This window comes from Idiotropiscis lumnitzeri, chromosome 11 (assembly GCF_059441095.1).
Source record: "Idiotropiscis lumnitzeri isolate Australia: NSW breed Sydney's pygmy pipehorse chromosome 11, RoL_Ilum_1.0, whole genome shotgun sequence".
NCBI lineage: Eukaryota > Metazoa > Chordata > Actinopteri > Syngnathiformes > Syngnathidae > Idiotropiscis > Idiotropiscis lumnitzeri.
Window position 1 is genome coordinate 8568225 of NC_142401.1, and position 24076 is coordinate 8592300.

Consider the following 24076-nt stretch of genomic DNA (forward strand, 5'->3'; position numbering starts at 1 on the left):
AAGTGAGCAATTCATCAAAAAAGTGGCTACAGGCGGTTTGATGCCCACTTTCAGATCAAGTTAAATGCATTGGAAAACAAACCCCCAAAAATATTTCTTTATCGCCCCTTCCAAATTCTTCTTTAAATAGATTAATTAAAAAAATATTTTTTTTTTTTTTTATATATTGACAAAAATCTGGGAATAGGTGATTATTTTGTGCTATTTTTCTTCATGGAACTGACTGAATTTCAATGAAAAAAGATGATTTCACATTTTTTGATTTAATCAGATACAAGATGGGGTAATAATGGCATCTGGTATTTTGACGATTATTTAAATGTATATTCCTTGTGAACAATGAGTATGATTGTTCCTCTTCTGATCCATTGACGTGCACCGCGCACGGGCTACTCTATTGGGAAAAATATTCCAGCTTCAGCCTGCCTATGTGTTTTTTGTATGTTCTCCCCGTGCTTATGCAGGATTTCCGTGGGCACTACGGATTCCCACCCACATTCCGTAAACATGACAAATTGAAACTGGTTTAGGTGTGATTGCGAGTGTGAATGGCTTGTTTGTCCATATGTGCCCTGCAATCGGCGAACTGGCTAGGGGGAGTTCTTTCGCTTCAAGTCAGCAGAGGCAGACTCTACCTCACCCGCAACCCAAATGGGAACAGGCGCTGTACAAATAGCATGGATGGATTATTATGATCAATATCATCAAGAAATGTCTTGCTTCCCGATAAGATGTTGTTTCTTTTCTCAGACCAGACAGCCCGTCTTTGTGCAGCTGTTGCAGGCGGTTTTCAGAGTCTACCACTGCAACTGGTTGTTCCCTGTCCAGAAAGGTTCTGTGGAGAATTGTATCAAAGTCCTGTCAGATGTTGGTAAGCTGAATCCCCATTTTGCTAATCGAATTACCCTCCATCATAACCTTATATAAACTCTACATTCCTACACATTCACCTGGTGCAGCCACATGCACAAAGAAGATTTCAGTGTTCAGAATTATCGTATTCAACGTGATTCTTTCACCGTCAGCCAAAGGCAGAGCCATCGCCATTCCCGTGGACCTTGACAACCAGGTGAACAACTTATTTGTGAAATCCAACAACATTGTGCAGAAAACCGCAATGAGCTGGAGACTGTCTGCTCGCAACGCCGCCCGTAGAGACTCTGTGGTGACCGCGTCACGGGACTACAGGAATATCATTGAACGACTGCAGGTACAGCGTGTTAATCGTTTTTTTTTTGTTTTTTTTAAATCCGAATCAAGCATCTGCTAACGGCGTTTGTGTGGGATGTAGGACATTGTATCAGCGTTGGAGGACCGCCTGCGCCCGTTGGTCCAAGCCGAATTGTCTGTCCTTGTGGATGTGTTGCATCGGCCTGAGCTGCTTTTCCCAGAAAACACTGACTCACGCAAAAAGTGTGAAAGCGGTGGTTTCATCTGCAAGTAAGACATTTATGGCTTTCAATACAGATTTATGGTAGATATGAAAGATATAATTGGATGTACTTTTGTAGGCTCATCAAACACACCAAGCAACTTCTAGAGGAAAATGAGGAGAGACTATGCATTAAAGTTCTACAAACACTTCGAGAGATGATGACTAAAGACCGTGGTTATGGAGAGAAGGTAGGAGATACCAAGAATTATGGTGATGTTCTTTTTTTTTTCCTGAACTTATTTATTTATTTATTTATTTCTTACTTTTGAATTTTTGGTACACATTGTATTGAATCTGAGGATGCGCTTGTGCCCCTTATGGAGTGGCCGGGCTTACTTCAGTGTATCTGTGTATATAATGATCACTTTGGTTTTTACGCAAATGTAACTAAAAACAAAAATTAATTTGTTCACGCTCTCTCTGTAATAGAGTACAAACGTGTATGACATTATTGTATACATATAATACGTTTACTTTTTTAATTATTCTATAATGAGTGTATATATTACGAGTGGAGCGCGGACCTCCACCAAGGCTGAATTAGTAGCAGAGCAGTGAAAACGCATTGTATTTATGATTTATATATTCATTTATCTAGAAAAGGATAAGCAGATGGACGGCGCTAGTATAATTCTCGAGTTTGGCTGTTCCATTTAATATATGTCATATTGAGTGAATAAGACATTTTATTTCTCTCTGTGCACTGTTATCCAGATTCTCCACTGTGCTTTTTCATAGTTGTTCCTAAACAATTGTTATGAAAAACATCTTTAAAATAACAAAGCTGGACATGGTCTTGAACTTTTGTGCAGTGGAAATTTTGGATCCAATTTTTTTTTATTGTTCCTACTAAAACGGGAATTACTCCATTACTCCAATCTGAACAACATACGTTGCGTTCCAAATTATTTTGTATTACCGGCTCTAACAATACAATTACCCACCCACCCCTCTTTTGAACGGCTTTCTATCCTTCAATCTTCGTCACATATCAGGACTTTCTCAGATATCTTTCCAGCCAAATGTGACAAATTGAATCAGCGGGTAGCATGTATTCACAAATACGCTTTTATGAGCCACTGAATTGGAGGAGTGTGTCCACATTACTCACTTAACTAACATGTCACGCAGTGTTGTTGACCTCTGCTTCAGCTTTCCTGGCCTGTTATCTAACCCCGCAAACCTTCTGCTCTCTTTCAGCTCAGGGCCTTTGATGATGAGATGGATATGCCTAAGGTTATTTCTTTATTTTTTTTCCTTATCCATTTATGTCCTTGGTTCGTGTATACAGCTTCTATTATATCTGCAGTGACTCGCCGTGTAGTAGTTAGTCTGTGTTCAGTGTAGCACTCTGATGTAGCAATAGTAGAAAATGGTCAACTGAGAGGCAAAGAGAGAATGGGAGGTGTGAGTGATTTATTTTCATTTTTTTTTGTATTTATTTTTTACGAGTTATTTGTTGGTCGGTTATCAGCCAGAGTACCATCACACACTGTAAACATTTATTTTATGCAATGTTGGGTTTTAATTAAATCCTTTTACTGTTGCGTAAACAGACACATAGGTCAATGCAAGCCGGCTTTATTGAATATACGTCATCCAATTGGTACAAAATATGATAAAGCAAAGTAATAGACATGCAAAATAGTATTACTACATATTGTAGCGAGGGAGTTCATAAATATAGTATTTGTCAAAATATTGCCCCATTCAAAGGTATTTTTCATCAAGGTTTCTTCTCTCTTGCCAGTTTTCACTCGTGTCGGATGTTTCCCCTTGTATGTCCTCTCAGTGCCGATAGGGGACACTGTGACCATGTGTGAGTGCGTGTGTGTGCGTGCGTGGGGGTGTGTGTGTGTGCGTGTGCGTGCCATATGCACGTATTAATGAGTTGTGTGGAACTGTGACGACAGTGGCAGTCATTGAGGCTGTGTCCTAGTTTCCCTGCCTGCAAACTGCACGATTCCTGGGCCCCGTCCAACTCTGGGCTGAGGTTACATAAGAACCCAACATTTTTTTTTCTTCCCTCTCTTTCCTGGAACTCAGCCCCTCCGCTGCTGTGTGACCTTCAGCTGTAATTGTGGTGGATAAAAGTGCGCAGCAGCCATTTACCCATGCCATGTGTCCGTGCGTGTGTGTGTGTGTGTGGGTGGGGGGGCGCACGCGCACCTGTGTCTAAAAATTGGTTCGTGAGGATGCAAGGGGTGTAGGGTATTTGCTGGGGCATAAGAGTTCAATGCCCTTCTACACACACACACACACCCCACACATGCACACCTGTCATGTGTTGTATATCTTGTCTCTGACATAAAAATGGCAGTGGTGACGAGATGTATTTGTCCTTCCATGTGTCAGTCTGCATATTTGGACTCTCTTCCTTTACATGCAGCATGCTACTAACCTGTGACACCAGTCCTTTATTTAACCGCAGTCTACGCAATTCTCCCTGGTTCCACACATACGCACGAGCTCTCTCGCATGTAGACTACTACTTCCCAGTCACGACATTACGTGCCCCTGCACAGTCTAATGAGAGCCAAGCGACTGAATTAAGCTTTCATCAGAATCTCTTCAGGAGTGCCTGAGGGCATAGCAGAGAAAATTTGGTCGACTCAAGGGAGATCACTTCCAAAGATGTCATTTGTGACACATGTCCTGGTACTTTTCTGACGCATCTAAAAAAATGGGGGAAGAATTGTTCAAATGAAAAAATATATCGGCATTTATCGGAATCAGTTTACAAAGTTGTTTTACAGCGATGTCACGATAAGCATCGTATCATCAGAGGCAAAACAACATTAGTGGTGCCCCTACGCCATTGCCAAATGTCAGGGACATGGACTCTTCGACTTATATAAGTAAGCTCTCAAGTTTGCCTCTTCACCTAGACTGTGTGTGTGTATGTGTGCGTGTGTGTGCACGAGTGTGTTCGTGCGTGGTCACTGTCTTATTACGCAAGCCCTCATTTAGAGTAAGTCATGCTTCATGCCTTTCACCTCCCCTTTCCCTCCCAAACATTATGGGATCTGTTTTTCAATTTTTATAAGATTTTGCTACATTATGTTGATGTATTCACTTTGGCTTTTGGAGTGTAGGTCAGCTGCAGTGCCCGTAGGAAGCAGTCTAGTGGTAAACACCAGCGCTTCTGTGTCCACCACTGTTTCAGCCCCAGCATACAAAGCTACGTTTGTTTCGATACTTTCAGAGACGTGTTTTGTAGAATTCGGAGTACGTGCTCGTCATATATACTGTACGTCATTTTGTTGAACTCAGTTGTGAGTTGTGATTGTAACCAAGGGGGTTTGTCCCGGGGAATTTCCAGTTCGGTAGAATGTGATGCAGTCAGGGCGGATGTGGCAGCTGTGAGGGGTTGCGCCGTGGTGTGTGTGGTCAGACTTGTGACCATCAACTGAATACGACTTTGCTTCTTTTCCTGCCTCTGGGTTTAATGTGGCGTCTGTGGAAATGTTTTGTGTGCAAGAAATGGAGCCTGTTCATTTGTAGTAATGTTTAATGTTACCTAATGTAATTTGCATATTCATTAATTAAAGTATTCATTGTTAGTGTATCTTACATTTTTGTTTTTGTCATTTGTGATGACGTGATAAATGTCCTGAAGCCCCAGTAAAATTTGTGTAGCTTTTATCATGTGTGTCTTTTCACTAGGGGTGTCACAATACAACATTTTTTTACTTCTGATACAATACCGATATTGCAGAGTGCTCTACGATACCGATATCGATTCTATACGATACCACTTAAATTATATGATGATACGCGTTTATTTTATTTTTTTTTTTAGTTTGAAATGTTGCAACAAACTTGCTCAAGTGGGACTGTTGAAACTAAAACAATAGTCAGCAACAGTAGGTAGACAAGCGCTTTCCATATCATATTGCAAACATTTGGGTTCCATAAATTCTACCTCAAATGAACGCATGAGAATGAGAATGCCGATAAAACAATAAATAAATTCTGAATAAATTAAAGGATGTTGTAAACAGCCCTAATCAAGTCAATAAATACAAATTGAAGTGCAAGTTTTACTTCAGTCCATTCAGATTATAATTTTTTTTTTTTTTTACATTCATTACATGTTGGGAATGGAGTCTGGAATGAGTACATAGATTGGAGATTTTTGATGTTGACCGGCATAATGAGATATTTTTCTTAATTTTTTTTTTTGGGAGGGGGTGGTTGATATCAGATCGATATCCGATGTCAACATTCGATCGGGTTTCTCCTACTTTTCACGTGTGGTGTACTTCAGTATGATACTGATTTGTGTTGACTAAACGCCTGAACTTACAACTTGATGGTAATGAGATTTGACACACATAAAGTGTTTGAGCTTTTCCTTCAAATTTTTAGTGTGTGACTCCACCACACAGAAGAGCGAACTGGAAATCAAATGTATTATAATCTAGCGGTGTCGAAACAAATGTCACACAAATTTGTCCGGGCTGCTCAGTATATCATGGTTCGAGTAACAATAAATCTGCATGGGTGTTGGGGGATTACAATGTTGAAAAATGACTTCCGGTAAAATAATTTTGAATGTAAATTAAGAGATTCGTAGTTAGTTTGATATTCTACAAAATGCCTCCTTCCAGTTATGTAGTTGAGCTCAAGAATACGCAACACTCGCATTGACATAATTTGCTCCTGACTTGGACGTCGGCTGACAAGTTGAGTTGTAAAAGTGTCAGTGTTTGTTGTCTTTCCTCCTACTCCGTGTTTTCGTGACAGATGGCTGCTGTAAGCGGCTCTGTGTCACTGTTTTAGTGACCCGGTTCCTTTTGGATGGATTATGTAACTCTAACCCCTTCTGCCCCTCACCTAGCCAATCCCACTGCTTCCCCCTGCCTTTTTTACATAACTACTTATGTAGAGCATTGCCGCTTTGACCCGTTTCATTGTACATACTGTACACTGAATAATCAGACGTCAAAGCGTACAACCCGAATCACTGTTTGTAGGCGCCTTTACAGAACTAACACAATGCACAAGGTAGAAAAACAACATACCCCCCATGCATCCAATCGCTGAACTTTGATGTTGTGAGTCATTGTTGTATTGACTCATCCTTGACTTTTAAATAGGTGGTTTGAGTCGATGCTTGTTTTTATTCGGTCGTTTTTCCTTTGCAGACATCCGACACGATTGTTTTACTTTGCTTTGCTTTTATACGATCGTTAGGACAGACTTTATCGTCCATGCTAAGGTGGTTTCTGAATGTACACCCGAAAGTGTCTCAAACAGAAATACGTTTCCATGATCTAATATTATCAATGTGATTTTCTTCACATGAACTTTTGTCTTAACTCATTCAATACCATTGACGGCTAAATACGTCAAAGCTCCATTTTTTTTTTTTTACTCGGCTGGTAGTGACTTGCGGCAGTGAGCTGGCGAGTCAATTTTCAGTGATTTGGGAAATAATTATTTTACGTTTTATTCAAAATATCTTCCTGTAGATTAGCAATATCATTTATAATTTCCAGCCTTAAAAGCAAGCATGGCATCTCGCTCTCAGCAAACCTTTGCATGGCCTTTTGCATGGAACTTGATTTTGTTGTGCTGTGTCCTTTAACTTGATGCATGAATCCTAACCCCCTGTGCTTGTATGTGTTTGGCCTAACACTCATCACTGCACCCAGCAGCTGGATCAGAACCAGCCTGAGAAGTTGTTGGAGGACCAAAAAAGGGTACGTGCTTTTATCTGTAGCGAGATGTGAGGGAGGAAGTCATGCAGCATTCGAAGCCATATGGCTATCTATCGCAATAAGACTGCATAAAATTGATTATGCTGAAATTTAGGCAAGGTCATTCTGTGTGTTGGCGGCTCCTTTTCCAGATAAGCTTCAAATAAAGCCTCGTTGTGAAGGCGCTATCATCCATAACCAATTACTTCTCAGGGAAAGGAAGAGGTCAGGCGGACCCAACAGCAAACCACAATCATGAGACAAGTTTGTGAGAGTCAGCAGCTGCACTACAGCTTGAGTCAAGTCAGCATGTATCAATTTCAACTGCAGCACAGCAATTTGGCAGCAAGACGATGATAAAACTCTAGAGAATAATACAAAAAAAAAAAAAAAATTCATGATAAAATTTGATAATTATCAACACGAAAAGTAGTTGGAAAAAGTCACAAAATGGTGGGCTGGTTGTGATTAACTTCTGCTAAAAAGCAGTAATTGCACAATTGACTTTCCATCCCAATTTCCACCTAATCTTAACATGCCCTTTTTGATCATAACTTCAGGAGCAGGTCTTGCGTAATAATCTATCGGGGAACACACGGTTTGGCAAACCGGTCACGTAATTGCACGCAAATACGCGTACGCGCGTCCTTCTTTCATTTCCGGCTCGTTGTCTCACGGGAGGTCTCGTCAGGTAGCTACGGGCTGCCGTTGCTATAGCAACAGCAAAGTCGTGTTGCTTCATGCTCAACAGTTGATGAGTCACAGTTGGCCTCGGTTCTGTCTTAGTGAGGACCGCATCCTTAAATGTCATTAAGCTGGGTGACTGATGATAACGATCACCGTTTTTGCACAGTGGGTGGTAAATGACGGAAAATGTGGCTTCTGCGCCTGTTAAAACCTTTGAAATATTTGAGCGTTTCCTGCTTTTTTAAGAGCCTGCTCTTAGTGAAGACAATGATATTGTGTTGTGATGAAGGTCCGCCGCACCAAACGGATGTCTGCCCCCTTGTTACCTAACCACATGGCTGCAGTCATGTCATTGCATTTTTCTGTTCTTTGCCTCTGATAGGGCGAGGCACTGAGGCAGATTCTGGTGAACCGTTACTATGGCAACTTCCATCGGAGTGGTGGGCGGAGGGACAGCTTGACGTCATTCAGCAGTGGCCCTCTCAGCCCTGTAGGACCCGGCAAAAAGCAGTCAGGTGGTTAACAATCATTCCGAATGCACATTCGCATGAATTGGCCAGCGACACATGAATACGTTGATTTCACCGTCTCGAGTGGGAGGGGCCAATAGTGACAGCTTTAGGGGATAAAGTCCATCTGGGATGTTTCCTAATCTTTACCCAAAATATGTATGCATCATGTAGTTGTAGTAAAACAAATGTCTCTTGGCATGTTAGGCAAGGATGGAGTTCTCTATCTGTCTGACCCTGAGCTCTTATCGTTGTGCACAGGCCTGCCCTTTGAGCATGACCAGCAGCACACACTTATCACATTTTGATAACACAGTCATTGTATTACAGGCTGCAGTCAAAATACCAAAGTGATTCATCTCGGCCCAGTGGTGCATCCTTTATTTTTTGGGCCGCCGATACATGAAATGCAAAATATGACATGTCTAAGGACTTATCGATTGCCTGTGACCTGTTTTGGACTTTGACAATAAGCAATAAGACAGTGTTTATAGTCTCTGTTATGCAGTCCAAGATGAAGGCTTTTCAATCTACATATATATATATATATATATATATATATATATATATATATATATATATATATATATATATATATATATATATATATTTATTTATATATTAGGATTGTCTGAAAACTGGTTGTTGACCTGTGCTGTTTTATAGTGCTCGGTGGGCCTGGCGGCCTGAGTCGTGGGGAAATGAGCCTTGCGGAGGTGCAGTGCCACCTGGACAAAGAAGGAGCTTCTGATCTGGTGATTGACCTCATCATGAACACCATCAGTGACCGAGTTTTCCAGGAAAGCATTCTCCTGGCTATCGCTTTGCTGGAGGGCGGAAATACCACCATCCAGGTCAGTGTTACCCCCATCCCACAAGTGTACAACAGTACATGATCTGCCAATCACTTTGCCAAAGTGTTCACTGCACGTTGCTCTGCGGTATAGCGCATAGTTGTATGAGTATATGGGTCAGTGTGCCAGCATAGCTGCACATGTACATTACATAAGGCGGCACCCCATCTCCTCCAATACGTTGCAATGATCTCAAAGGCCACACTAAGATTATGTATCTTTATCTTGCCTTTGACATTTAAAATTGTTTTCCTCCTCTTATTTTAGCAGAACTCATCATTGTTGTGCTTCTACCCGTACGACGGCATTTTTTTGTCTTTGTTGTCTTGTTTTTTTTTTTTTTTTCCCCTAATTATGCATCTGTTTGTCCATTGATGTGTGTCTTGTGATCAGCCTGCCCATCTATGGGTTGTTGTGCTATCACGGGGCTCGTATAATCAGATTACAGCAAGGAAGCCGCTGCGGTGGAGATAATGCTTTGGCTTCCCACGGCTGCGGCAGAGCCGCATCACGTGATAGGGTTGTTACATAAAGCCTGTGTGAATGAACAATGAGGAATGTCTCCGTCTTCAAAACATTCCTTCTCCCTCTCCCGCTCCCTTGACTTTTCTTGCCGGCCTAAAGTGGGTCATGCTGGGCCTCCGGAAGTGGGGCAGTGGGGAGAGAAGGTGGAGGGATTTGGGGGGAACACAGTAGAGCGATTGAAGAGTAACTGGAGCTCCATTCTCCCTGGTGTTCTACGGTTATCAGGAAGTAGTTAGTCAATCGTGAAACGGTCATACAAGGTCAGTGTATCTAAACCTTCCTTGTTATGACATGCTCGCATGTTTCCCCCTAAAAGAAAAGTTTCAACTTTAGCAAACCAAAAGTTAACCTTTGGTTTCACTTGACCTGTCGAGTTGCGCACCTGTTAGCGCTTATTTTAACGCGGTTAACTATTTACTCATGACCTTCAGAGCACACCGAAATAAACCACTGGGCTGCGTACTCCTTCTGCAATGCTTTCATGCAAAGCTGCGGATATACCATCGCTTTTCAGACTTGTTTCAACACGTTTCAGTTTCAATTAACTGACAAATTGGGATCCCTCTCCAGCCGGCCGTCTGGCAACAGCACGCGCTGCGTGTGTGTGTTTGCTGGTGTTGCGAAATGTCCCCCAAAAAATAATAGTCGCGCTCGCCACGATGATGAGATGGGCGACGGAGTTGAAGGGAGCCGCTCCATTCGGTTTGCATGTGGCGCTGCGTGACAGGCGGGAGGGAGGGAGGGAATATAAATAGCTGTTACATAACATCCCTTTGTTGATGCCAAGTCGCTGAGCGGAAGGAGAGAAAGGGAAGCGCTATGACCTTGTTTTTCAGCGGACCGCCTCCACCTCGCACCTCTCGTCTCTGTCTCATTCCAATCGGAGTTTGTCTCCATGGATACAGACAGGCTGTGTTTACCCAGCACCCCAGAGGGCGTGGGCTGGGATGCTTGTCCCTCTCCCCCCTCTCTCTCTCTCTCTCTTTTACCAACATTTTCTGCTGTTAGCCTTCCTCCATTCTCTCCTTGACCACTCTGACTTCATCCAGCATGTCATCTCCTCATCAGGGTATCCTCGTCATTGAAATGCAAACGCAGACGGGATGCTGTGCGAAAGTTAGTCGCGCACAGCTGTGCACGGAAAGCATTTATTAAGTATCCTTGATTTTCAACTTGAGGTCTATGCACCGGCGCACTCCTCGGAATGGATTTTTTCCACTGCAGTCTTTCACTACTAAATGATATTTCTTCACACGAGTAGGAACATTTTTGACGAACTAGAAGAGCAAGTACATTTTACAAGTGAGGCAAAATTATGCCAGTTTGACAACTGTGCGCGACGACGAATAAATTGCCTGTGGAATTTTATGTCACTTATAGCATGCAGTCCACTATTGCCCAATTTTGCCTCACTAGTAACATTTAGTTGCCGGAAGTTGTCCTATTAGTATGCAAAAGTGTGACTCTAGTGGCGGGTAGTAGAGGCAAAAATGTTCGGAAGACACAGCTGTTCTACACGTGCGCAATAGTCGTCATACTAGAACATGGAACTTAAGTTGGATAGCAAGGATATTGAAATAAATGCACAAATGGCGTTTCCATACATGAACTGCTTATATTGGATTTTTGAAGAAGCCATGAAAGGAATGTTTGGCTGGTGCTTTTTCCAGAGCGTCCACCTGTGTATTCATTGTAGCATTTACACTCTCAGAAAAATGTTTTTGGATTCTGCTTATGTGGATAAAAAATTGTTGGTTGGATGAATGATGTTTTTAACCCTCTCAAATCCTGGGTTATTATAGTTTTGGAATTTTAATTATGGTTAGTTTTCATTTCATTTTGAGTTTTGTTTTTTTAAATGGAGTTCATTTTAATTAGTTTTTAGAGTGTTTTTTTTTTTTAGTTTTTATTAGTTTTACTCCTCGTTTTAGTTTAGTTTTAGTTTTTTTTTTTTTAAGTGTTTTACACGTGATCAAGATTATAAAAAAAAGTATTGTGCAGTAAAAATTCAACATTTTTATAACACAGTTTCTGATTTTTACAGTCCACAAACTGAATCACAATAAATGCCGTGCAGGCCGCTTTTAAAGTTAGATGCAGGCATTCATGCATGCACCCTTAATTATAATAAAGCTTGTCGCCAAATTCTAAAGTTGATTTGTGGGATGAATTACAGTTAAAAAGTATTCAACCTGACTTTGCAGTGTACTTCTTTTTTTCTCTACTGTATATATTTTTTTCATGTTTGAAGCAAAAAAGAAAAGCACATTTTACCTAGCGTTGCGTTGCGAGTTAAATGTCAAGAGCAGGTGAGCCATTTGAGCCAACGCCACGTCAGAGGAGGGATGTCATTTGCGGACTTTTTTATTGACTTTCAGTTTTCATTTTTTCTAAATCATTTTAGTTTCTTTTATTTGGTTAACAAAAATGTTTTTTCAATTTGAGGTCATTCGTTAGCTTTCATTTACAAAAATAACCTTTCTCCAGCCACCATCAGTCAAATAGAATATATTTCACCACTGTGAAATGATAAGATGACACTCCTAAGTCGCTTTGACTGAAGTGTCGTGCCAGCCCTTGTACCGCATACCTGACTGCACAAAATTTCTTTCTATGTTGGCATTAACACACAAACTCAAGTATGATTACATAACTTTGGCAAAGACTTCAGTCTTTCCGAGCGCTTGTATGACATGTGGGTGTGTCTTTTAAACATGGGCATGTGCCTGTTTAGCCGGAGACGGCCGACCTACTTTTGCGGATGACTGTAAAAGTCAGTGGGTGTGGAAGAAGTGTGCGCCCTCTTGCTTGGGTTCAGTATGTATGTGTAACTTATGTAATTTTGCTGGGTGTGTGTTTGTACGCGGGGCTGGTGGGGATATGGAATGGTGAGTGCTTCTGTCGCTGCTAAAGCGAGCCCCTGCCTCACCCAGCCCACTCCAGCCGCCTAATGATAATGAGCAGAGAAGGGCATTCTGATTCTCATCAGCTACCGGCGCAGACATGCTGCAAGATGTGAGCGGGGTGTTAGGTGCGGGCAATCGCTCGCTGCACTCCGTCATCAGGGTTGTTTATTGGATGACGGCCTCGCTCAGCAACTCCCTCCACCTCCTCCCCCCCCCGCCTCCTTAGTCTGCTATCTGCTTGTCCCTGAGTGTTGACGGTGCGTACGTGCAGGAGAGCTCCTGCTTAGTGGTGGAAGTCTGGGGTGGGGTGCGGCACGAGCCTGTGGAATCTGCTTTAGGGCGCAATCGCATAGTTCAAGTTTAGGTGGCTACGGAAGAGATTTGAATTCAACTGTTGTGTTGACTTTCGGACGCCTTAATAATTTTTTGCCTTAGTAATAAATTGGTTGCAATCGTTCATTTGGTTTACAGAATGTTTATGTCAGATCATTGTACAAGTTTTATTGTTTCTTGTTTTTTTTTTTTTTTTCTTTCATTTTTGCTCTTCCAGTAGCCCAGTTTTGCATTTAACCTGGAAAGACAGGTGGTTACATAACCCTCACTGGCCGAGATACTGTCTAACAGAGTATTCTGTGTCTCTTCCTCTCTTTCAGTCATTTGACTTACCAACCCGCCTCTTTTTTTTTTTTTTAATTTTCCTTTCCTTCTTTCTTGCTTTTCGTCTCTGGACTGTGTGTGGTGAGTTGGCCTCTGTTGGGTGAGGCCTTTGCAAAGGGTGACGGGGATAAGAACTGTTACATAATCAAAACAACAGTTTTGTGGGCAGGCCGGCACACTGTACATGATGTCGAAGTGCTCGAATTCTGTATGACCCCATTCCTGAGCAATAACCTCCACGTCTACCTAATTGCAGAATAAACGATCGGTTCATGAGAAATGTGCAGGAAACAAAAATGCTTTCAGCCTCTGATTGAAATGAACCGACAATTTGAGCAGGTATGCTTCGTCGGCGCATGTTCTTTGGTCTAAGACCAGAGATTTATTGACCAGCAGCCAGATTTTCAAATCTGTTCTTTGACTCACTGGGAGCCACTGTAGTGATTTGAGGGCAGGTGTGTTGTCAATTTAGATTGTTCAATTAACCTACCGTGCATGTTTTTGAAACGTGGGAGGAAACCGGAGTACCTGAACAAAACAAATTGAGGCACGAAAAGAACAAGCACACCTCACCCTAACCCACCACGACCTCTGTACTATTTTGCAATAAAAACAAAATGAATATTTATTCAATTATTTGATTAATAAAGAATATTTTAAAGTATTGATTATCGGCCGCCATATTGTTAACTTTGTGACGCTTTCTCTGTGTTGTGTGTCCAGCGTTCATTCTTCTGCCGCCTGACAGAGGACAAAAAGTCGGAAAAGTTCTTCCGTGTTTTCTACGACCGCATGAAGCTGGCACAGTTGGAGATCAAGGCGACAGTGACAGTAAATACCAGCGACCTCGGAAATCGGAAGCGAGACTACGACAGCCAGGACAAAGACATCCCAGTACGCAAAAAAGGTTTGTGGTTCACAGTTAGAAAAAAAGCACTCATGTCTTTAAAATTATTTAACCTGATTACAACCCAGAGTATCCTCAAAGCTATTTTTAAATCTTCATTTTGCATTTAAATGATTATTCGCAAATATTATTTTCAACACTAACAAATAAGCCCAAGCTTAAAATATAATTGAAATAATTCTGTTCATTCAGTCAGAGAATCATCAGTCGTCATGACAGAAGAAGTGCGGGAGCAACTACTTGAGGCTTCGTCTGCCACCAAGAAAGCTTTTAACTCTTATCGGCGGGAAGCTGACCCAGAGGACCACTTCACGTCAGCAGATGGCCAAGCAAGCACCGGGGACAAGAATCAGGATGAAGGCGAGATGAGCTACGTCATCATTATCATGCAGCCCATCCTCCGTTTCCTGCAGCTACTTTGTGAGAATCACAACCGTGACCTGCAGGTTGGTCCATCCAAGCAGCACAATCGATGTGTTTCGCAGTTTGCACTTGTCCTTGACTGCACTTCCTCCTCTGAATGGGTGTTTCATCCGCCTTCTTCCTCTCGAGCTCTTTACACATTTCTTGGTAATGGCTTGGAATTATTCCACCTGACATTATGGTAATTAGATAATTATGATGACGACGATGGTAGTAATTTCAACCTCCTGTGACTTTTCTTAAAAAGAAAAAGAAAAAAAAAAAAGCACCTGCGTTTCCCAACACCCTCTGAAACATGTTTTTTTTTTTTTTTAAAATAGCTTTGCAGGAACAGCAGATAAAATAAAAAAAAATATTTTATATCTTGGTGTATATATATATATATATATATATATATATATATATATATATATATATATATATAATTTTTTTGGGGGGGGGGATTCACGATTCACTTTGATTGATTATCGATTCAATCAAGGATCTCACACAGTACGAATTTTACTCGTATGGATGGCATTCTCAGAAGAACCAATAGAGGAATTACTACAAACCACGTTCTGTAACGAGGTTCATGAGTAAAAATATTGATATTTACCCTAAGGATTGACGCCAATGCAGTTAGATTAATCATACGTTACGTTTTATTTAGCATGACCTGATCAAAACAATAAATACATCTTTCTTCATGCTTGTTGCTGCTGACTTCACCTGCTTCCGCCATTTTGTTTTGATACGCTACTTTCGTGTCCTGACAAGATCGCGTGAAGTCATGTCAATTTAAAACGTACAAATTGATATCGGGCTATGAAGAGGAACATTGATTCAAATCGATTAATTGTTTTTCTTTAAACCCAGCCCCTAATAGTACAATCTCCTCCATTCAGACACCTGTTTCCATGTGACCAACTTGAACAACTTTTATCTCATCAGAACTTTCTCCGCTGCCAAAACCACAAGAACAACTACAATTTAGTGTGTGAGACCCTTCAGTTCCTGGACTGCATCTGCGGCAGCACCACAGGTGGTCTAGGATTGTTAGGGTTGTACATCAACGAAAAGAATGTTGCCCTCATCAACCAAACTCTAGAGAGCCTCACCGAATACTGCCAAGGTCCCTGCCATGAAAACCAGGTTCGCAACAGACTATACCACAGGAGACAACTCTTACAAGATATGCTTTGCATTAATATGCAATCTTTCTTCACGCATTCCTCAGAATTGCATTGCCACTCACGAGTCCAATGGCATTGATATCATCATTGCTCTGATTCTTAATGACATCAACCCTCTCGGAAAGAAGCGCATGGATCTGGTGTTGGAGCTCAAGGCGAGTTTGCAAGATTGGTGAAAGTTGAGCGAAGGAAGGATGTTTTGGTAGAAATTGTATACCGAGGAGAAGAAAGCCAAAGTCATTACTACTTTCTCAAAGTTGTTTCTTACTCGCAGAACAACGCCTCCAAGTTGCTGCTTGCCATTATGGAGAGCCGTCATGACAGCGAGAATGCTGAGAGGATCCTGTACAACATGAGACCGAAAGAGCTGGTGAGGAGATTTGAAAACAGCCTTTTCACAGATCTTTTTTTTCTATTTTTTACTTCTGAATTGCTACTGCTCCCAGCTCTGCACTGCTCAAGTCGTGAGAGTCATTCTTCTGGCAATGTGTGTCTTTCTAGGTGGAGGTGATCAAAAAGGCCTATTTGCAGGGAGAGGTGGAGTTTGAAGACACAAAGGAGGAGGATGATAATGGGGATGATGAGGAACATGATGCGGCATCTCCCAGAAATGTTGGACACAACATTTATATCTTGGCTCATCAGGTCTGAACGCCCACAACGATCGCAATGTATTCGGTTGTTTCATATCCTCTTCTTGTCACTTTCTGTTTGTGTCTTTGTTTTACAGCTGGCCCGCCACAATAAGGAGCTGTCCATAATGTTGAAGCCTGGAGGATCCAGCGGCGATGGAGATGAGGCCTTGGAGTTTTATGCCAACCACACAGCTCAGATCGAGGTAATAAACAACACAACGAGGGGAACCAGGGGAATTGGCTCACAGATTGTGATTGTCATCCCGCGTCTAGATTGTGCGCCAGGACCGCACCATGGAAGAGATTGTGTTCCCAGTGCCTAACATCTGTGAATTCTTGACCTCTGAGTCCAAGCTTCGGGTCTACTACACCACAGAGAGAGACGAGCAAGGCAGTAAGATCAACGACTTCTTCCTGCGAGCGGAGGACCTCTTCAGTGAGATGAACTGGCAGAAGAAGCTTCGAGGTATAAAGTAGCAAAATGTGACCCGCAACAAACCTAACCGAGTACGAATCACCAAATTGTATGGCAAACATCATTTATTCCTCGACCTTGTAACCCAGGGGTGGGCAAACCTTTTGCTTGGCGGGCCACAATGGGTTCTAAAATTTGACAGAGGGGCCGGACCAGGAGCAAATGGATGGAGTGTTTTGGTAACCTCACCTCATCGGCGAAAAAAAAATACATTTAATTTTAAATGAAAGTGAACAAACGCATTACAATCATAAATATGTTTTTGAAAAACCACAGTATTTAGAAAATAAAACATTAACAAGGTTTATTCATGACATTTTTTTCAAGTTCGGCGGGCCGGATTAAAACGTCTAACGGGACGCATGTGGCCCCCGGGCCATAGTTTGACCACACCTGGTGTAACCGATATTTTAATTGGTGATTGAAAAATTGTTTGATCAATAAATGATACTCTTACAAAGGATAATATATTTTTATATTTTCGTGAAATTATGGCAATTTAAGAACTTATTTTAATGATTTCATCTTGGAAAGCATTTGCCATTGTTTATAAGCGAGTCACCGTGATAGTTTTGCACATCCATGCTCTTGTTTCTGGGAAAATAGTCCTATCCAAGTGTAATGCTGCGTTACATTTTTTTTTCCATTTAATTTTCCAACTACATTATTGTGTGTTTCGGCTGAAACAGTTGAGTGCAAGCACGGCAAGTGCAATTGAAAATGGATATGGATTGGGCTAAACTCATTCTTGAGCCCGCAATCATTTATTTTCCATGCAAGTCTGAACAGGCCTTCGCTCCTCTGTGCGTGTGCAATGTGCATTTACGCCTTTCTACTGCCTAAAATTAAAACCGGGACTTTCCGATTTCTCTGTGCCGCGAAACAGTTGTACCGTAACCTTATGAATCACGACTGAGATATTGCTTGCGTATATACACAAACTTACAAATACAGGCCTGCGCCCACGCAGTCACATTTCTAATCCACATTCAAGACCGCATACCATGTACACTGCCGTGTTTTGTCTGTCACTCTAGTGACAGATAAAACTACTGGCGTCTCATTATCATTCAGTCCAAAGCTGGAGTTCACTTCAATTTGTCTGCATCGTTTAAAGTCATCATTTATTGCCATGGTGACCTATTTTCTGTGCTGTTTTATACGAAGCCACAACAAATGCTCGTTTATTCTCTGTATTGGCCAGACGTGCACGAGTTGGTAAGAATGTAACCTGTGCGCTACGTTCAATTCCTTTTGAGTTACGCATTTGCACCTGCTTCCTCTTACGACTGTGGAGGGTGAGAAGCAAAGGTCGGCTAGATCCAGAGAAACAGATTGAGCTGAGACAAAATAACTTTAATGATTTCATTTAGGATTTTCAAGTCACAAACGTAATTATTCTCTCTTTCCCAGCCCAGCCGGTGTTGTACTGGTGTTCCAGAAATATTTCGGTTTGGAGCAACGTTTCCTTCAATTTGGCTGTCCTCATGAACCTGCTCGTCTGCTTCTTCTACCCGCTGGAGGGGATACATGGAGGTCAGTCGTACAGGAACTCAAAGTGTGAACACTAATGTTACTGAGGATGTCCTTTTGCGGACCATGATGCGAGAAATTAGTGAAGTCGATCCCCAACCAGCGGGCCTCGGACCAGTACCGGCCCACGAGCCACTTTGACCGGGCCGCACGGATTTATTTATTATTCAGGCTGAAAAATATTTTATTTTGAAAAGTGACCGTCTACTCTCTATTACATCCATCTATGATGGACTCTTGACGCATGTCAAAATGCTCATATTAAACACACAAACTAACAAAAAAAAAAATACAACCTCGTACAAAGCCCGCTCTGGACAAAAAAAAGGCGTCGAGCGACTCTTGATAAAAACGGTGAGTTACATATGTCCATATGTTGGCGTGTTCAGGTGGACACTGCTAATATAGTTACAGAAAAATGTAGCTTTGCGAATTGTAATATCCAGAGCTGGGCAGTCAAGCCCTCCAGCCCGGTCAGACGCCCATTTTTGAGGCGGCGTGCAGGGGATGACAAATTTTTAAAAAAGGTTTCCATTAATACCACAATCCCTATAACACCAACAATGCGTACTACCAACGTTTTCGTCTTGCTCGTTCATGCACGTTAAAGTTGTTCTGAGGTTTTACGTTACCGTACCATAGTGACCATGTTAAGGTACATAAAAATACACACCAGATTTGCATTTGTTGTTTTAACGTCCCGTCCCGGCCCCGCGGTTGCTGGTTCTCAAAAGTTATGGACTTCCATGAACCGGTCGGCGGCGGGGAAAAAAAGTTTGCGGACCACTGAAGTAAACATGTCTGGTTAATTGACGTGGTAATGGGAATTTCGAGAAGGTTTTAATATTTGCTTTTGGCCACAATTCAGGGTCAAACTCAGGTTATGTGCTCAATAATGCAAAACAGGAAGGACAGCGGCTTAGTGGCATGCTTTTTCTGCCACAGCCTGCTCTCATTATGAGGAGTGTCTTTGAATGACAAACTATGCTGACAGTTCAGTCTTATCTCTCTGCAAAGTTTTTTTTAGTTTTTTTTTTTAGATCCGCTTCCAAATCTGAACAACAAAAATAATTGACGTGTTCCGAAATGACATGGTATAGCAACCCTCGGAGAAGCGAATCCTCCTCAGCTCTTGACCCACTGATCTGCTCTTCCCCTATAGTTCTGATCTGCTGACTTTTATCACCTGACCAGGAATTAAAGAGCATGACCCGAGAATAAGCCTGTCTTTGTTTGAGACCCACCCTCTGCACACAGACAAACACAGCCTGCTTTTGAGTCACAAAGAAGGGAGTCATTTTTTTGGAACTGTGAATGTCGGATTCGGTGTTTTGCTTGTTTTGATTTGTGTTCAAGAGAATACTGAGCATGAGTAATGTCTGACTGTGTTTTTCCCGCCACGCCAAGCATCACGTGAAATGGCAATATACCTTTGGTCGGTTTTAATGAGCGCTTTTATGGCACTACGGCCTTTGCTCATCTGCTCCTCCTCACTCTTGCACGCATATACCGTACACACACACACACACACACGCCGTCTTCCTTGGCCAAGGGCTTTAGAATGATGGTAGAAGACCAGAAGAACTAGGTCACTGTGTTCTGCTGCCAAACATACATACAGTACATACGTACATGCCTGACTGGCTTTTGACTTACCCCGAGGGTTAACATAACACATGTGGCAAGCACTGCATGCTTGCCACATTCCTCACTGACAATTTAATTGATGCCTCTAAAGTTTAGACTTGAACGACCTCTTGCACCTTCCAGAAAAGCGTAAGGTAGCAAATGTAATTACGAATACCGAGTATAAACCTCCCCCTTCCGTCCGGCACATCTCTTTTTTTTTGCGGTGTGTCTTGCTCGCTTTTCTTTCCTGATGAATCTTTCAGCCAAAGTATTTTTAGAGATGGCTGTTATGTAAGTGGCACCTGTCATATGATCTCTACATGGGTTGGGAGGGGGAGAGAGCGAGAGGAGGGGACGGCGTGCGAGAGAGAGAGAGAGCCAAGGAGGGAGGAAAGGAAGTTGAGGGGGGGAGACGTTTTTGACCACTCTGCTTTTAAATGTTTTATTTTCTTCAGACATGCCCCGTTTCCCCCCCATTTTTTTTTTTTTTTCATCTTTGTGACACGTGATCTCATAAACCCCTCGAGGAGTTTCATGCGGCGACGTGTCACGTCTTCTCAAACGCACTTCGACAAAATGTATGTACTGTACCGGCAACTACTTTTCGGTGTTATGTAAGTGAATCGTGTTGAGTTCAGTCCCGCTAATGAAGGCCCCAGTGTTTCCTGCCAGGTACTGAAGCCAGTTGAATGTTATTAAACTGTTCAGCCGCACAAGTTTCAAGCTACAAACTGCATTGTCATCCTTTTGTCGTGAGGACGCGGCGCATTTCATCCATTTAGGGGGTTTGCTGTGAAAGCAAGTCAGCAGTTTCTGTGTGGTAAATCGTTGGCATGAATCCCTTCCAGGTACGCTGGACGCCCACCTGTCTGCGCTGCTGTGGATGGGAGTCTTGGCAACACTCATTATCGTGATCATCATGCCCCAACCGCTGGGCATCCGAGCGCTTGTCATCGTCACAATCCTCCGTCTCATCTTCTCAGTTGGCCTGGAGCCAACTTTGTTCCTCCTCGGGGCCTTCAATGTGAGTCGTTTGCCTGCTTTACTTATTTTCAGTCTTTTCAAAAAGGCGTTGCTTTATTTGCCCATGTGAAATAGTTCACAATTGTCGCAGTTTCCCATGTTTGATTGTCAATATAAGATCCTTTGCAAAAGCTGCACTGATATATTCTGCCTTTAAAAAGATAGTAACTCTCTTCTTTTTCTGTTTTTTTTTTTTTTTTTTTTACAGTAGCTGAGAGGCAGGAATGTTGCAGTGTTTATTTTGGTGGCTGTTTATGCTGCACACTATTACACTGAGAGTTGTTTCTTATATTTTCCCCCATTTTGTAGTGACATAAAGTCATAAAAAATAAATTTTATTATATGTAAAAAAATCTGAATCCGAATAATAATAATAATGGAATCTTCAACATAGCTCTCTTTTTAGAACTCATATTCTTCAGGTGGACCTTAAGTGAAGTTGCATAAATTGGTCAGGTTCTGTGGAAATCTTTAAAAAACCTCGTAAAGTGAATTGCGATATTTGTTTCAAAATACATCATAAATGTTTAAAGGTAATTGCTAAAAAGGTGCCAAGGCTGAGAATTATGTTCCACTCAATTGTGTTGCTAAAGCAATGGACTATTTTTCACCATTTGAGTTTTCCTGATTTGGTGCTTCTTAAAATGATGCCCAGTGGGCATCCAGTGTGAACACCGCCCAGCACGGATTTTAAACTTGGCTTACCATCTTTTTTTCTGAACTTGCAAATGTCGTACTTTTAAAGCTGTTCCCCCCCCCGCTTAAGGTCATCATTATGTTTTTATAAATATCCCATTAACTTGAGTTAAAGCTTGAGCTTTCAAATTGTTCTTATGTAACAGATACTGTCCGTCTTCCAGGTGTGCAATAAAATCATCTTCCTGATGAGTTTTTTGGGAAACCGTGGCACCTTCAGTCGGGGCTACAAGGCCATGGTGATGGACTTTGAGTTCCTCTACCACTTCATCTACCTGCTCATCTGCAGTCTGGGGGTGTTTGTTCACGTCTTCTTCTACAGTTTGTTGGTGAGGAGTTGACACATCTTGCGCAGCGCACACCCATGCAAACAGAAGATTTAGGGTTTTAACACATAATGTAACCTTTGGAGAAATGAAGACATTGCAAAACCCTGAGTAGAACCATGTGCGTAACAGCAGAATCGAATTGTGGCTTTCCATCATTTGAGGACAAGACAGTCCGCCACTGACAGGCCAGATGTTTCCGTATTTGATGGTTTCATGGTGTCATGCTGACTTTCTTTTTAGAAGCCCGCGCTCTAAGTCAGACCAAATATTGTTGCCAAATATCCATGGCAGACACAAAAGGGAAAATGTTCCAAATGGTCATATTTTCTTCTCACTCCTATTTCGTGTTTTTTTGCCTTTGTAGCTGTTTGACCTGGTGTACCGAGAAGAGACATTGCTGAATGTCATCAAGAGCGTCACCCGCAACGGACGCTCCATTGTGTTGACCGCTGTGCTGGCGCTCATCCTGGTCTACTTGTTCTCCATCGTTGGCTACATTTTCTTCAAAGATGACTTCATCCTGGAAGTGGATCGCATTCCCAACGCAACACTAAGTGACGATCTTAAAACTCTCCTTTGAATGGCATCGTGGCTGTTTGTGCGGTTTAAAGACTCCCCGCTAAGTCGCATTTGTTACCACCTTCTGTGCAGAAAATGGAGCCAGCATAGCCAGTGAGTTTCTGTCAACTAGAATATGTCGAGCTGGAGTTGATGAAAACTGCACAGCTGGGAGCGTGCATGAAGGTAATACTGCAGCAACAGGAGTTCCTCCATGTGCTTCGTTAACTATCCTGCTATTCAAACGTCCTTCTGACAATATCCTAAACTCTCATTAAACCAAATATTCGATTGTAATTGAGAAATTATTATTCATGAATTTCACATTTTATTGCAGCTTTTGTTGAATTTCTTATGTCGAGTTGAACAATGTTAAAAGAATGGAATTGCAAAAAGAAAACTGCGTGGTGTTGTAAAAATAGAACAGACGGGGTTTGTGTTTTTGTAGCACCAAGTCATTGATCCTTCTCGTGACGACATCCACATCACATGCCATTTGACCCTGAACAATTCAAATTTGACCTCAATGACTCTCATGTGACATCGACGTGCCCGTGCTTCAGCACGTGGAAGTGGAATTCCTGGCTGTTTGTGAATGAAAACAATTAGTGGAGGGAATGGAGAAAAAAAAAAAAAAAGGAATGGAAAAAAGAAGTCATCGGAAAACACTTTTGCTTTTGGTCACGTGACCTGATCAATCTATTGCGACACGCCTAGAAGTAGCTATGAATCAATAGTAAACTGCGTCACCATATGACAGCAGTTGCTCAAAAAGAAACGTGTCGTTCGTGAGATATCACCATTTGACCACGTGCTGAATTTCAAAGTTGTGTTCCTGACCTGTCAACGTTATCACTTCAGATAAACCCTTCCAAAACATTTATTTGCCTGAACATTCTGGCGAAGCAAAACATTTTTTGTTTTGACTTGCATTTTCAATTGAAACAAAATATCAAGTCAGCTAAGAGAAGAACTGTTTAAAGACTATCCAGGATTCAGATTTATACCACATTAAAAAAAATAAATAAATAAATTTAAAAAAAAATCCTCTTGAGCTTTATCGTGTTGAATTAATTTTCAGATTATACTGTGGCTGCTTTGTGCTTCCTCAGATGTGGACAGCGACGATTCACAGGACAGCGACATGGAGCGGACGTGTGACTCTCTCCTAATGTGTATTGTCACTGTTCTGAGTCACGGCTTGAGGAGCGGAGGGGGGGTAGGCGATGTTCTCCGCAAGCCTTCCAAAGAGGTGCGTGCAATCTAAGTCTATGTGTGTGTGTGTGTGTGTGTGTGCGTGTGTCATGTGAGCTGGCTTTAAAAACCCTCAGGCTCTGAAATAGTCCCCTCTTCAAAAGTGCCGGCGGGGGGTGTTGGGTTGTCGTATTTTTCTGCAGCTGTTAATGTACAACCAC

General features: G+C 42.0%; 1 protein-coding gene across 4 annotated transcripts in view; it reads left to right on the forward strand.

The window, feature by feature from the left end:
* The window catches only part of LOC148327228 (inositol 1,4,5-trisphosphate-gated calcium channel ITPR1), a 53675-nt gene that overhangs the window by 23297 nt on the left and 6302 nt on the right, over positions 1-24076 (forward strand). Inside the window, exons 35-56 of one of the 4 annotated variants that reach the window (XM_088307979.1) lie at positions 751-871; positions 1026-1210; positions 1292-1440; positions 1512-1623; positions 2636-2671; positions 7096-7143; positions 8210-8342; positions 9003-9190; positions 14002-14185; positions 14378-14631; positions 15542-15742; positions 15828-15938; positions 16058-16153; positions 16285-16428; positions 16514-16621; positions 16692-16884; positions 18307-18429; positions 20904-21079; positions 21939-22103; positions 22468-22657; positions 22755-22847; positions 23774-23913. In XM_088307979.1, coding sequence (XP_088164105.1) covers positions 751-871; positions 1026-1210; positions 1292-1440; positions 1512-1623; positions 2636-2671; positions 7096-7143; positions 8210-8342; positions 9003-9190; positions 14002-14185; positions 14378-14631; positions 15542-15742; positions 15828-15938; positions 16058-16153; positions 16285-16428; positions 16514-16621; positions 16692-16884; positions 18307-18429; positions 20904-21079; positions 21939-22103; positions 22468-22657; positions 22755-22847; positions 23774-23913 — 3150 coding nt within the window. The remainder of the gene's footprint in view (positions 1-750; positions 872-1025; positions 1211-1291; positions 1441-1511; positions 1624-2635; positions 2672-7095; positions 7144-8209; positions 8343-9002; positions 9191-14001; positions 14186-14377; positions 14632-15541; positions 15743-15827; positions 15939-16057; positions 16154-16284; positions 16429-16513; positions 16622-16691; positions 16885-18306; positions 18430-20903; positions 21080-21938; positions 22104-22467; positions 22658-22754; positions 22848-23773; positions 23914-24076) is intronic. The other 3 variants (XM_088307980.1, XM_088307981.1, XM_088307982.1) reach the window with 3 other exon arrangements.